At 52.5% G+C, this 13,348-nt stretch overlaps 1 protein-coding gene across 1 annotated transcript in view; it reads right to left on the bottom strand.

Annotated features, from left to right (window-relative positions):
- Nucleotides 1–11,380: 11,380 nt before the first annotated feature.
- MAP4K5 (mitogen-activated protein kinase kinase kinase kinase 5) overlaps nucleotides 11,381–13,348 on the bottom strand; it is a 232,454-nt gene continuing 230,486 nt past the window's right edge. Inside the window, 1 exon segment of the mRNA XM_060261158.1 lies at nucleotides 11,381–11,740. Within this exon segment, the coding sequence (XP_060117141.1) occupies nucleotides 11,653–11,740 (88 nt within the window). The 3' untranslated portion in view covers nucleotides 11,381–11,652.

The raw sequence follows: 13,348 nt of genomic DNA, 5'->3' as shown, positions 1-13,348 counted from the left end.
AAGCCAATAGAGGAAGACATGCAAACATCCCTGGGATGGGAGTTCCAAAGTTAAGTAACAACTATACGAACACTTGTCAGGGATGCTCAAGGCCAAGGGTAGCCAAACTGTGGCTTGGGAGCCACATGTGGCTCTTTCACACATACTGTGTGGCTGTCAAAGGCCCCACCACCCCATCGGCTGGCTCGGAGCAGGCCTCTTTAAATAATTTCTCTAAGCCAAGTCAGCTGGCAGCTTGGGAAACGCATTCAAAGTTGCTTTCTTTCCACCGCCACCTCCCTCCATTTCTTTCCTTGCTTTCCTTCCTTCCTTCCAGCTCTCAAACCTCTGATGTTCACGTCTTGCGGCTCTCACACATCTGACATTTATTCTGTGCGGCTCTTCCGTGAAGCAAGTTTGGCCACCGCTGCTCTTGGCTGATCCTGCCTCGACGAGGGCGTTGAATGAGATGGCCCCTTCCAGCTCTGTGCTTCGAGGATTCTATAATGTTTTGGTGCCACGACCGAGAAGGCCCTTTCTCGGGTCACTGCCCATCTAGCCTCAGACGGCAGAAGCAAATAAAGCGAGGATTCCAGAGTTAACTGGAGAGAACAAGTCGGGCCAGATGGGAGAAGGCCGACCTTAAGATATTTCAGTCTCAAGCCTTATAGAGCTTTGAAGGCAATCACCAAATACGTAACCAGAAGAGCAACTCCTGCCTCCAGAGCAGCAGAAGGTTACCTAGAAAAGCCCAGCCTCTCAGGCTGTCCATGGCATACCCCAGAGGTGGCCAACGGTAGCTCTCCAGATGTTTTTTTTTGCCTACAACTCCCATCAGCCCCAGCCAGCATGGCCAATGGCTGGGGCTGATGGGAGTTGTAGGCAAAAAAACATCTGGAGAGCTACTGTTGGCCACCCCTGGCATACACCTCACAGAACCCAGGACAAGGATCTGGGAAATGTAGGTTTCACTTTGGGCAGAAGCCCCACCCACCTCACAGGGTGTCTGTTGCGGGGCAGAGAAGCTAAAAGAGATCTTAAGCCACTCTGAGTCTCTGATTCAGAGAGAAGGGCGGGGTATAAATCTGCAGTCTTCCTCTTCAATGGTAGAGCACTTGCTTCGCATGCAGAGGGTCCCAAGTTCAACCCCCCCACCCCCCCGCACCTCCAGTTAAAGGGGAAAAGGAAAGGAAAGGTCCCCTGTGCAAGCACCAGCCGTTTCCGAATCTGGGGTGACGTTGCTCTCACAACGTTTTCACGGCAGACTTTTAACGGGGTTGTTTGCCATTGCCTTCCCCAGTCCTCTACACTTTCCTCCCCAGCAAGCTGGGTAAGCTGGGGACTCATTTTACCGACCTCGGAAGGATGGAAAGCCGAGTCAACCTTGGGCCGACTACCTGAACCCAGCTTCCACCGGAATCGAACTCAGGTCGTGAGCAGAGAGTTCAGACCACAGTACTGCAGTACTTCTGCTTTACCACTCTGCGCCACGGGGCCGTTAGTTCAAGGTGGTAAAAGAAGATATTGGATTTATACCCAACCCTCCATTCTGAATCTCAGAGCAGTCACAATCTCCTCTACCTTCCTCCCACACACACACACAGAACAGACACCCTGTGAGGTGGGTGGGGCTGAGAGAGCTCTCCCAGAAGCTGACCTTTCAAGAACAACTCCTGCCAGAGCTATGGCTGACCCAAGGCCATTCCAGCAGCTGCGAGTGGAGGAGTGGGGAATCAAACCCGGTTCTCCCAGATAAGAGTCCTCGCACTACACCAAACTGACTCCCCTGGAGGTGATTTGAAAGACCCTGGAGAGCAGCTGCCAGTCTGAGTAGGTAATACTATGATGGACCAAAAGTCAGATTCAGGAGAAGGCAGCTTCATGCGTTCAACGTGGCTTGCCCCCGCTGCCCTGGAAACTTGCCGGTGTGACCTTGGGCCAGTCACATAGTCTCAGCCTCAGGGCTGTGGTGAGGATAGAACCAAGGAGAGAAAGATGGGTGCCCCTCTGCGTCCTCTTAGGGTTGCCGAATCCGATTCAAGAAATATCTGGGGACTTTGGGGGTGAAGCCAGGAACAAGGTTGTGACAAGCACAACTGAACTCCAAAGGGAGTCCTGGCCATCACATTTCAAGGGACCGCACACCTTTTAAATGCCTTCCCTCCATTGGAAATAATGAAGGATAGGGGCACCTTCTTTGGGGGCTCATAGAATTGGACCCCCTGGTCCAATCCTTTTGAAACTTGGAGGGTGTTTGGAAGAGAGGCACCGGATGCCATGCTGCAAATTTGGTATCTCTAGCTCAAAAAACAGTCCCCCTAGAGCCCCAGATACCCGCAGATCAATTCTCCATTATGCCCTATGGCAGGGGTGCGGAACGTCAGGCCCAAGGGCCGTTTGCGGCCCTGGAGATTACTTGGTCTGGCCCTCGGGGAAACTGCGTGATGGGCATTGTGAAGGACCGCTGCTGGGGTATGAAGGTGCCTTTAAAGGTCTGCTGGGAGCAGCTGCAGTTTCCGCATGAAGGGAGGGAGGGAGGGGTGGCAGGGGTGGGAGCCAGCTACCCAGTGCCGGTGCGTGGGAGTAAGCAAAGTAGACAGTCGCCAAGGGCCTAGGGGGTACCACTGTTTGGCGCTCTTCAATTTCCCTATTGTTTTTTTTAATAATTTGGGATCCCCTAGGGTGCCAGAAAGCCCACACCGGCTCTGCAGCTACCCCCAGTTCAGTTTGCACGTGATTATCCCAGCTGGTGTGGCCTAATATGCCAATGAGTGTGTGACCTAACATGCTAATATTAGGGGATGTGGTCTAACATGATAATGAGTTCCTGCTGGGCTTTTTCTACAAAAAAACCCTTGGATCTATTCTAGGCATTTGCCTCGGGCGGCGGGCCAGGGGGAGTGCGCCATGTTAGGCTCGCCCCACAGAACTTAAAACAGAAAAACAATTATTTGCATTCATTTTGCCAGCCTGAATCACTCTCCCTTGGCAGTGCATTGTTTTTTAAGTTGATAATTTTTTATGGCCCGCGAATGATGCTATAAATATCCAAATGGCCCTTGGCAGAAAAAAGGTTCCCCACCCCTGCCCTATGGGAATCCACAGGCAATAATGGAATGCCCAGCAGACATTCCACACACACACACCCCGCTTTCTGATGACCCTGAAGAGGGAGGAGGGCCTCCAAACCGGGGGATCCCCTGCCCCCACCTGGGGATTGGCAACCCTAGTCCCCACGGCAGTCAAATCAAAGCCGGATGTCAATAAAGGAAGTCCAAAGTCAAAGGATTCCTGTCCACCTCCTTGATCTACAGCCCCAGTTTTCAGTGGGCCCCCACAGATGATCTTTTTTTGGGGGGGGGGTCGGTGCAGCCCTCTGTGCATCTCGCAGCACCCAAACGAGGCCCCAACTGCCCGGCCCAGCCTGGCCTTCTCTGCCCCTTCTGCGGGCGCGCTCGAAAAAGGCAACCTGAGCTTAATAAGGAGATTGGACGGTAAGAAGAGGGGTATAAAGGATCTTTACTAGGTTTGGGAACCGCTATATTTGCTCGAGCCCACGCTGAAGGCATCTCTCCTGCACTTAGAATACCACGACATAACTCGTGGTCGGTGGCTCAGTGGTAGAGCATCTGCTTGGTAAGCAGAAGGTCCCAGGTTCAATCCCTGGCATCTCCACTAAAAAAGGGTCCAGGCAAATCGGCGTGAAAAACCTCAGCTGGAGACCCTGGAGAGCCGCTGCCAGTCAGGGGAGGGATGGTGGCTCAGTGGTAGAGCATCTGCTTGGGAAGCAGAAGGTCCCAGGTTCAATCTCTGGCATCTCCAACCAAAAAGGGTCCAGGCAAATAGGCATAAAAAACCTCAGCTTGAGACCCTGGAGAGCCGCAGCCAGTCTGAGAAGACAAGACTGACTTTGATGGACCCAGAGGGTCTGATTCAGTAGAAGGCAGCTTCATAGGTTCCTATGTTTTCAGCGGCACTACGAGCTCTTTTTAAAATCACTTTTAAAAAATCCCGATGGGAAACCATCGTTCCCTGGGGCGAGCCTGCTTCTTGAGCTCTTCGAGTACAGCTTCCAATTCTGCTCCAGAGCCCCCCCCCCCCGCTTCCAGAAAAGCTTCAGGATCTCGGGAGATTGTTCGAATGACCGATAAAGTTTATTTCGATCATTTTTTTTTTAAGGGGGGGGGGGGTGAAAGGCGCCCTGTCCTCTCTGCCCGGCTCCCGCTGGGGAGGAAAGGGCCGGTGGCCAAGGCGGGCGCAGCCGGGGGAAAGAGGCGAGCCGGGGGCGCGGCGGGGGAAAGGCCATCCGCTGGTGTCGAGCGGCCCGCAAGGCCCCGAGGCCCAGCCCGGCCCCGGCCCTCGAGCGCGCCCAGGCAGCCCCGCGCCCCCCAGCCTTCTGTGCACGCTCAGAGGCCGCCTTCTCCGCTGGGCCCGCAGCCGGAGGTCTCCCCCCCGAAGGGCTCCGCGCGCCCTCCCGCCGCCGCCGCCACTCACCGCGGGAGCCTCTCCAAGCGCCGCCGCCGCCGCCTTCTCCGCCTCCTCCTCCTGGAAGCCGGGCGCAGCAGCGCTGCCGAAGAAGCCGCTCCAGGGCCGGGGGGCGGGCGGAGGTGTGCCGGGCCCGGGGAGGGAGGGACGGGGGCGCCCCCCAGCGACGATCCCTTTGGCGCGCCTCTGCGCCCGGCAGCTGCAACGCCGCGGCGGCCAAGGGGGCGCGCGCTCCCGAAGGCGGGCCGGAGGCGCGCGGTTGCCAGCTCCCGCCGGGGGCTCTCCTGGAGATTAGGGGGGGCGGGACTTCGGGCGGGCGAGCCGGGGAGCCGCCCGGAGCAGCGGAAGGAAGGAAGGAAGGAAGGAAGGAAGGAAGGAAGGAAGGAAGGAAGGAAGGAAGGAAGGAAGGAAGGAAGGAAGGAAGGAAGGAAGGAAGGAAGGAAGAGCCCGAGGCCGGGAGCGCCTGGAAGGAGGGGAAGGCGCTTTGGGGAGCCCTGCGAGTCTAGGATTCCTCGCTCCGGATGGAGCCGGGGGGGAGTCCGGCGTGTGTCCTTAAGAACAGAAGAGAAGCCATGTTGGATCAGGCCGGTGGCCCATCCAGTCCAACACTCTGTGCCACATAAGAACATAAGAGAAGCCCGGTTGGATCAGGCCAATAGCCCATCCAGTCCAACACTCTGTGCCACATAAGAACATAAGAGAAGCCCGGTTGGATCAGGCCAGTGGCCCCTCCAGTCCAACACTCTGGGTCACACAGTGGCCGATATGTGTGTGTGTGTGTGTTTGTGTGTATACACACACACACATATACATACATACATACACATATATATATGCACACACACACACATAAATATATATACTGTGTCCTTCTGGCTTAGAGAGGGCAGGGATAAGAACATAAGAGAAGCCATATTGGATCACGCCAATGGCCCATCCAGTCCAACACTCTGTGTCACACAATGGCCAAAAAATTATATATATATATATATACACATACACACACACACACACACACACACACTGTGGCTAATAGCCACTGATGGACCTGTGCTCCATATTTTTAGCTAAACCCCTCTTGAAGGTGGCTATGCTTGTGGCCGCAACCACCTCCTGTGGCAGTGAATTCCACGTGTTAATCACCCTTTGGGTGAAGAAGTACTTCCTTTTATCCGTTCTAACCCGACTGCTCAGCAATTTCATCGAATGCCCACGAGTTCTTGTATTGTGAGAAAGGGAGAAAAGGACTTCTTTCTCTACTTTCTCCATCCCATGCATTATCTTGTCAACCTCTATCATGTCACCCCGCAGTCGACGTTTCTCCAAGCTAAAGAGCCCCAAGCGTTTCAACCTTTCTTCATAGGGAAAGTGCTCCAGCCCTTTAATCATTCTAGTTGCCCTTCTCTGGACTTTCTCCAATGCTATAATATCCTTTTTGAGGTGCGGCGACCAGAACTGCACACAGTACTCCAAATGAGACCGCACCATCGATTTATACAGGGGCATTATGATACTGGCTGATTTGTTTTCAATTCCCTTCCTAATAATTCCCAGCATGGCGTTGGCCTTTTTTATTGCAAAGGCACACTGTCTTGACATTTTCAGTGAGTTATCTACCACGACCCTGAGATCTCTCTCTTGGTCAGTCTCTGCCAGTTCACACCCCATCAACTTGTATTTGTAGCTGGGATTCTTGGCCCCAATGTGCATTACTTTGCACTTGGATTCACGGAGGTGGAGCGAGATGGCGTAGTCCAGAGGTGTTGAACTTGTTTTTATTAAGAGGGCCGGATCTGACATAGAGGAGACCTTGTAGGGCTGGGCCAGGGGTGTACCCGGGGGGTTGTTTTTTGAACAGGAACGCAGTTCCGGCTGGCTTGGTGACGGGGGTGTGTGGGCTACTATGCAAATGAGCTCTTGTTGGGCTTTTTCTATCCCAAGAAAGCCCTTTGTGTAGCTATTTAAGATTAGGTAGCAGAGATATACACTTTATAAAGGACACAAACGATCACAAATGTAAGCGGCCTGCAGCTCTCTCAGAATTACGTGTTCTCCAGATAGCATAGAATTCAGGGGTGGCCAACGGTAGCTCTCCAGATGCTTTTTGCCTATAACTCCCATCAGCCCTAGCCGGCATCGCCAATGGCTGGGGCTGATGGGAGTTGTAGGCAGAAAACATCTGGAGTGACCGTTGGCCGCCCCTGGGATCAATCCCTTCTGGATGAGACAGTTGCTTTGGAGGGTGGACTCTGTGCCACCAGGAAACCCCTTCTTTTCCCAGGCTCCACCCCACCCCCATCACCAGGGATTTCCCAACCTGAAGCTGGCAAGGGGTGAAGATAAAAAGGGACAAAAATGGAGCAGATGCAGCTGTGAGCCGGTCTGCTGTCATGGTGAAGGGCGCGGACCCTTATCTGGGAGAACCGGGTTGGATTCCCCACTCCTCCACCTGTACCTGCCGGAATGGCCTTGGGTAAGCCGTAGCTTTCACAGGAGTTGTCCCTGAAACGGCAGCTGCTGTGAGAGCCCTCTCCAGCCCCACCCACCTCACAGGGTGTCTGTTGTGGGGGGAGAAGATATAGGAGATTGTGAGCTGCTCTGAGACTCTGTCCTTGAAAGGGCAGCTGCTGTGAGAGCCCTCTCAGCCCCACCCAGCTCAGAGGGTGTCTGTTGTGGGGGAAGAAGATATAGGAGACTGTGAGCTGCTCTGAGATTCTGTTCTTGAAAGGGCAGTTTCAGGGAGAGCCCTCTCAGCCCCACCCACCTCACAGGGTGTCTGTTGTGGGGGAGGAAGGGAAAGGAGATTGTACGCCGTTCTGAGACTCCTTTGGCTAGCGAAGGGCGGAGTGCCGGAGTATAAATCCAATCTCTTCTTCTTCTCTTCTGAGAGCCAGTTTGGTGTAGTGGTTAAGTGCATGGACTCTTATCTGGGAGAACTGAGTTTGATTCCCCACTCTTCCACTTGCACCTGCTGGAATGGCTTTGGGTCAGCCATAGCTCTCACAGGAGTTGTCCTTGAAAGGGCAGCTGCTGTGAGAGCTCTCTCAGCCCCACCCGCTTCACAGTCTGTTGTGGGGGAAGAAGATAAAGGAGATTGTAAGCCGCTCAGATTCAGAATGGAGGGAGGGCTATAAATCCAATCTCATCTTCTTCTGATGCTTCCCAGAAAGTACTCTTTAAGAAAGTTCTGAATATGTAGCAACCCCAGGGGGGAAATGGGTGGCGTTCAGGCTCCAGCGACGGCATGTGAGGAATTTGTTCAGTTGCCTGCTCCAAATGCCAGGCTCTCAGCAATAAAAGAGGCAGGCCAGTACTAAGTGCCTCAGAGCACGCACAGAGTGCTAACGTAGTCCCAAAGGAGCCACAGTTCTGGGTTGATGAGGCAGATACAGCTGCTGTGATCAGACTGGGATCTCTCCTTGGCCGGACCCGACCAGTGTTTGACTAGATGCAGATTGTGATGATGAAGAATTACAGAAGTTTGTCAGTATGAAATCTTACTGGTTTGTAACACCAATACACATCTCCACACACACACACACACGCCATGGCAAGCTGGTCAAGATTTAGTGGCGTTTGATAGCTCAGTGCTTTAACCAGTGCTTTGAGACCCTGGAGAGCCGCTGCCAGTCTGAGAAGACAATACTGACTTCGATGGACCGAGGGTCTGATTCAGTATAAGGCAGCTTCATATGTTCAACCACCGGCAGTTGGAACAGGCATTGTGCGCTGTGGCCCAGGTGGGTCTCGTGGGTGGGAGGGGGTGTATCAGATGATGCCTCGCATGTTAGTCCTGAGGCATTATGGTACAGGCATGAGCCTGGAAAGTTTCGTGCTGCTGAATGTGAAGGACGTTACAGACGCTGTCCAATAGGTACCGAAGACATCAGTGCAAGTCTGTACCCATCCAGCTGCTCTAAAGGACACAGAACTTAAAAATATATTTCCAGCGTGGACATATTGTGGCTACTGGAAATACATGAACCCTCCCCCCCAGGCAGTTGTGCTTCCCTTAAGGAGAACCAACTGGATCCGTATTTACAGTTTGTTATCATGCAAATCCCCAAGGTGAGTGGAATTCTCTTTTAGAATAGCGTAGCAGAATAATGAATTTTTGTATTGACATACTCAAATAAGGGATATTGGTTGTTTATCTCATTACATATGCTAACCCATCTTCCACTCTCTTTTAATGCATTCTCTTTTTTTCTAATAGCAAACTAGAATGTTTATGTGTGTGTTACATGTTTAAATTAATAATAACAATAAATTTTTATTTATACCCTGCCCTCCCCGCCGAGGCAGGCTCTGAGAAACTAATGCCCTCATTTTAAACCCAGAGCTAACATTACAACAGGCTCTTATTTATGGCACTTCACACCTAATGACATAGACATCAGTCTGCTATTCTGACTTCTATTGCCCCCCTTGTTGATGCAGCCCAGTTAACGTAAACTAACTACCACCAGACCCCAAATTGTGATTCTGCTAACAAACATCACCATGATTTTGCATACTAATTCATTGCCCACTTTCATGAACATATGAAGCTGCCTTCTACTGAATCAGACCCTGGGTCCATCAAAGTCAGTCTTGTCTACTCAAACTGGCAGCGGCTCTCCAGGGTCTCAAGCTGAGGTTTTTCACGCCTGGACCCTTTTCAGTTGGAGATGCCGGGGATTGAACCTGGGACCTTCTGCTTACCAAGCAGATGCTCTACCACTGAGCCACCGTCCCTCCCGACTGGCAGTGGCTCTCCAGGGTTTCAAGCTGAGGTTTTTCATGCTTATTTGCCTGGACCCTTTTTAGTTGGAGATGCGGGGGATTGAACCCGGGACCTTCTGCTTACCAAGCAGATGCTCTACCACTGAGCCACTGTCCCTCCCTCCCCCTTTCTCTATATTAAGGACTGCTGGCCATTCCATCCTGTTGTCTGATGAAGTGTTCTTAGAGCACACGAAAGCTTACGTTCTGAATAAAACTTTGCTGGTCTTCAAGGTGCCACTTCGCTCCTGCTTCGTTCAACTGCTTCAGGCCAACCCGGCTGCCCGCTTGGATCCATCTACGTGGAATTCCTTGTTTACCGTAAACCTTAATGAATGAAGACGAGACAAAATCGGGAGCAAAGGGGAGACTTTAATGGGGGGAAACAAAAAAAGGGAGCGAAAGAAAGGTGTCAGGCTTGAGGGGGGAGTTAAAGAAGATCCCCCCCGTGTTTTATTAGACAATACTGCCTCGTATAGATATGTATTTATCCCATGCCACCTCTGGGAAACAGCCCGGGGAGGTGGGGGGGTGGGATCCAGGCCCTGCCCTTCTCTGGCTCCCCGCGGGTGCAGCATAAATAAAATACGTGTCCGTTAAGAGCTCAAAGCAGCATCTGTTGACTTCCAGCGGCAGATTCTCAGACATCATGCATTCCAAAGGCTTGTCCGGTTGGCAGCTTCTGGCGTTCCCAGGTTGGCCCCGCAGCACTGTGAAGCTGTTCTAGCAAGAGGCCCGACTTTTGGCCCCTTTTCCAGGGGGCTGAACCCCCCGGAGAGCCCAGCCGGATCTGGTGGGACTCGCAGAGACCCACGCTTTTGCGGTCTCGTCGGGACAGCTGTAACGTCCGGTCTGCTTAGCATCAGGGGGTCCCGGATGTGATCCCACCGACACCCCTTGTTGGGCACCCGGGCAAGGGTTTTTTTAGGAAGTGGCCAAGGCCAGGTGTGGCCTTTGCCCAGCAAGTCTTCCGATTGGCTATGCAGATTTAAAAAAACAACAACAACGCTGCTTTGGCAGCAGCTGTCACACGACACGAGGGTCTTCCCTGGGCAACCGGTGGTCAGCGGCGGCAGCCATCTTGTTGCCATTTCCATCTCCTGCAGCAGCCCTTTTAAGCTAGCTGTTCTGTGGTCGCTCCCACCGCGCTGTTATCGGATTTGCAAAGGGCCCTGCAGGCTCGAAAAGGTCAGGGACCCTTGGCCTAACGGGACAAGCCTTTCCTCTCATTCCCCCGGCCGCCGAGGAGACCACCACACCTGTGCAGCTCCAGATACACGCCCACACACTCCCAGACACACTCCGTTTTGCATATATATCAAATATATATATATCTACTGTTTCTATCCAAACGCAGAGAAAGTTCCCTGATTTCCTCACGAAGAGCCACATTTGCGTTTCCTCGACATACACTTATTGTTTTCAGTAACTACAAAAAACCGGCCCCCCCCAAACACCCCCTTTTACGGCCAATCCCTCAGGTGGGACCCATACAAAATACTCTGGTACAAAAATGGCATTGATACAGAGGAAGCCGACGACGACCCGCCCGCCCCTTTCCTGTTTCTCTCCAACGATGCGCGACAACCTAAGAGGAGAAGGACAAACGCCTCGATCTTTGCACGGTGGTAAAGAACCAAGACAAAAAGCACAACCCCAAAGCGCACCCCCCCCCCCCGCAAACCAGAAACTGCTCTGCAACCGTCATCTCCTAAAAGTTAAGATGCAACACACCACCCGTAGCAGCAGATTAATAAATAAGGATTAAATAGTCTTATTTTACAAACCCACGGAGGGACAGTTACATTAAAAAAAAGAAAAAGCCATCCGTGGAACTTCTTTCTTCTGCCACCGACCCCTCGAGAGAGAGGGAGATCTGTGGAGCTTGTGTAAGAGAGATTTCTGGGGGGGAGGGAGATTCATGCGCTCCAGAAGCATCGCCCCTCCGTCGCCCAGGTTTCTGCCTTTGACGGAAACCACCTGCGTTTAAAAATAGGCATTCTCAGGTCAGGGGGCAACGCAAGAGCCAGCCGCCCCCGCCTTCCAAGCAGAGCAGGGAAAGGAATCCTATGGCACCTTGGACAGCATCGGGGGGAGGGGGGGGGTGTTTCCCGCAGGCCTGGCGAACAAGAGGGGGGGGGGCGTCCTGGCATCATAGCTTTTATTAAGCAAACTCGACAATAACCAACCACATAGTGGCAAGTGGCACAACAGCTGCTTTTGCCCAGCTGCGAGACGCACGTAAAAGTTTGGCTCTAGACGACCGGGGTCCTTTTGAATCTTGGCATGGGAAGAGCTGGGCGGGGGGCGTGGGGAGAGAGAGAAAGCGTCCCAGAGTCCGGTCTGTACAGAGTTGCCTTCCGAGGCCTGTTTTCCTGAAGCGCCGTATTCCTTGGCTCGCCGTCCGAGTCGGGTTACGGTTGCCTAGTAACTGTTCTCGTGGCCTGCCAAAATGTAGAGGTTGCTGTGTGCCGTCGGGTTGTCTGTCGGCCGGCTTTCTAGCACCACCACCCTGAAATGCAAACACAGGAGGGGCGGGTCAGGGCTCTGGCTAAGCACGCCCCACTCCTCTAGCGACCGTCGCCAGCCCACCAGTGTGCTACGATTCAGCAGGTGCCAGCGTCCAAGTCCCCACCTTCTAATCTCCTGCAGGCACACCGGAAGGGCACAGATGCAGTTATCGTAACAATGGGAGGTGCAGAGGCTACATTTTGGGCAGGAGCTCACAGGAGCGGAGTTCCAGAACATCTAAAATTTTCAGGGGTGCCAAGCATGTGGGCTGGGGGCCAAATCAGGCCCCCGGAGGGCTCTTATCAAGCCCCCGAGCAACTGGCTGTCATTTGCTTCCTTCTCCCTCTCTCTTGCTTCCTTCTTCACCTCAGCTTGCTTTGCAAGGCTCGCTCAATCGCGCAGGAGCTACAGAACAAAGCCTCCATTTTCCCCATTGGCTGAGGCTCCTCCCTTTGCATAGGAAAGGGGGACGAGGAGAGCTTGCTTTGCCAGGCTCTCTCAATCACGCAGCAGAGCTACTGAGCCAAGCCTCTCTTCCTTCTATTGGCTGAGGCTCCTCCCCCCTCCTGGTCCCCGGGGAAAGAAAGGAAAGAGCTTAGCTTCCTTTGTCCAATTCCCTGGATCCCATGGGAGAAATACAAAGAAAGCACCTTTAAGACTAATAAGGGCTAATGTTTTAAGCATTTTTTTTTAAAAAAATCTGTTCTTATGTGTCCTTTATAAAGTTGATACCTCTGCTATTTAATCTTACATAGGCGCAGACACGGCCTTGCCTGAGGAGGCCTGACTCAACAAGGTTTCACATACATCACATCTGGCCCTCGTACAAATGAGTTTGACACCCCTGCTCTAAATTTTACTGTGCTCTTTCTTTCTTAGCCCCGCCCCCTTCCAAACACTTGCCCCCGGGGCTCCCAACTTCAACCCCCCCCCCCAGGAGGATTTTGCTGAACTCTTCAGATCTGACAAACTTTCTAATATTTTTCCCAACAAAAAAGGTGGGGAAATATAAAGCAGAGAAGACGGAACTCTCCATCACGCCACTGCGGCCACAGAGGAGAAAATAATCGAAAAAGCAGGATGGGGAACAGTGTTCCCTCTAAGCTGAGTTAGCGTGAGCTGCCTCACAGATTTTTTGCCTCCTACTCACACCTTTTTGGCTCTGCTCAGGAAGGCTGCCCCTCGGAGCACACTAATTGATGCATGAGCTCACAATTTCAATGCCAGTAGCTCACAAAGTTGTTGTTGTTATTAATCATTATTTATTTATTATTATTATAAGTATTAACTGTATTTGATGAATCGCCCTATCCTGGCCAGTGCCAGGCTCAGGGCGATGTACAACAGTAAAATCAGTCACATTAAGTATAAATGTATCTGTGTGTGCACACACACATATATTGGCCTCTGCGTGACACAGAGTGTTGGACTGGATGGGCCATTGGCCTGATCCAACATGGCTTCTCTTATGTGACACAGAGTGTTGGACTGGAGGGGCCACTGGCCTGATCCAACAGGGCTTCTCTTATGTTCTTATGTGACACAGAGTGTTGGACTGGAGGGGCCATTGGCCTGATCCAACATGGCTTCTCTTATGTTCTTCTGTGAC

This window comes from Heteronotia binoei, chromosome 21 (assembly GCF_032191835.1).
Source record: "Heteronotia binoei isolate CCM8104 ecotype False Entrance Well chromosome 21, APGP_CSIRO_Hbin_v1, whole genome shotgun sequence".
Classification (NCBI taxonomy): Eukaryota; Metazoa; Chordata; class Lepidosauria; order Squamata; family Gekkonidae; genus Heteronotia; species Heteronotia binoei.
The sequence above is the reverse complement of the archived record's forward strand: the minus strand, read 5'-3'. Positions and strand labels throughout refer to the sequence as shown.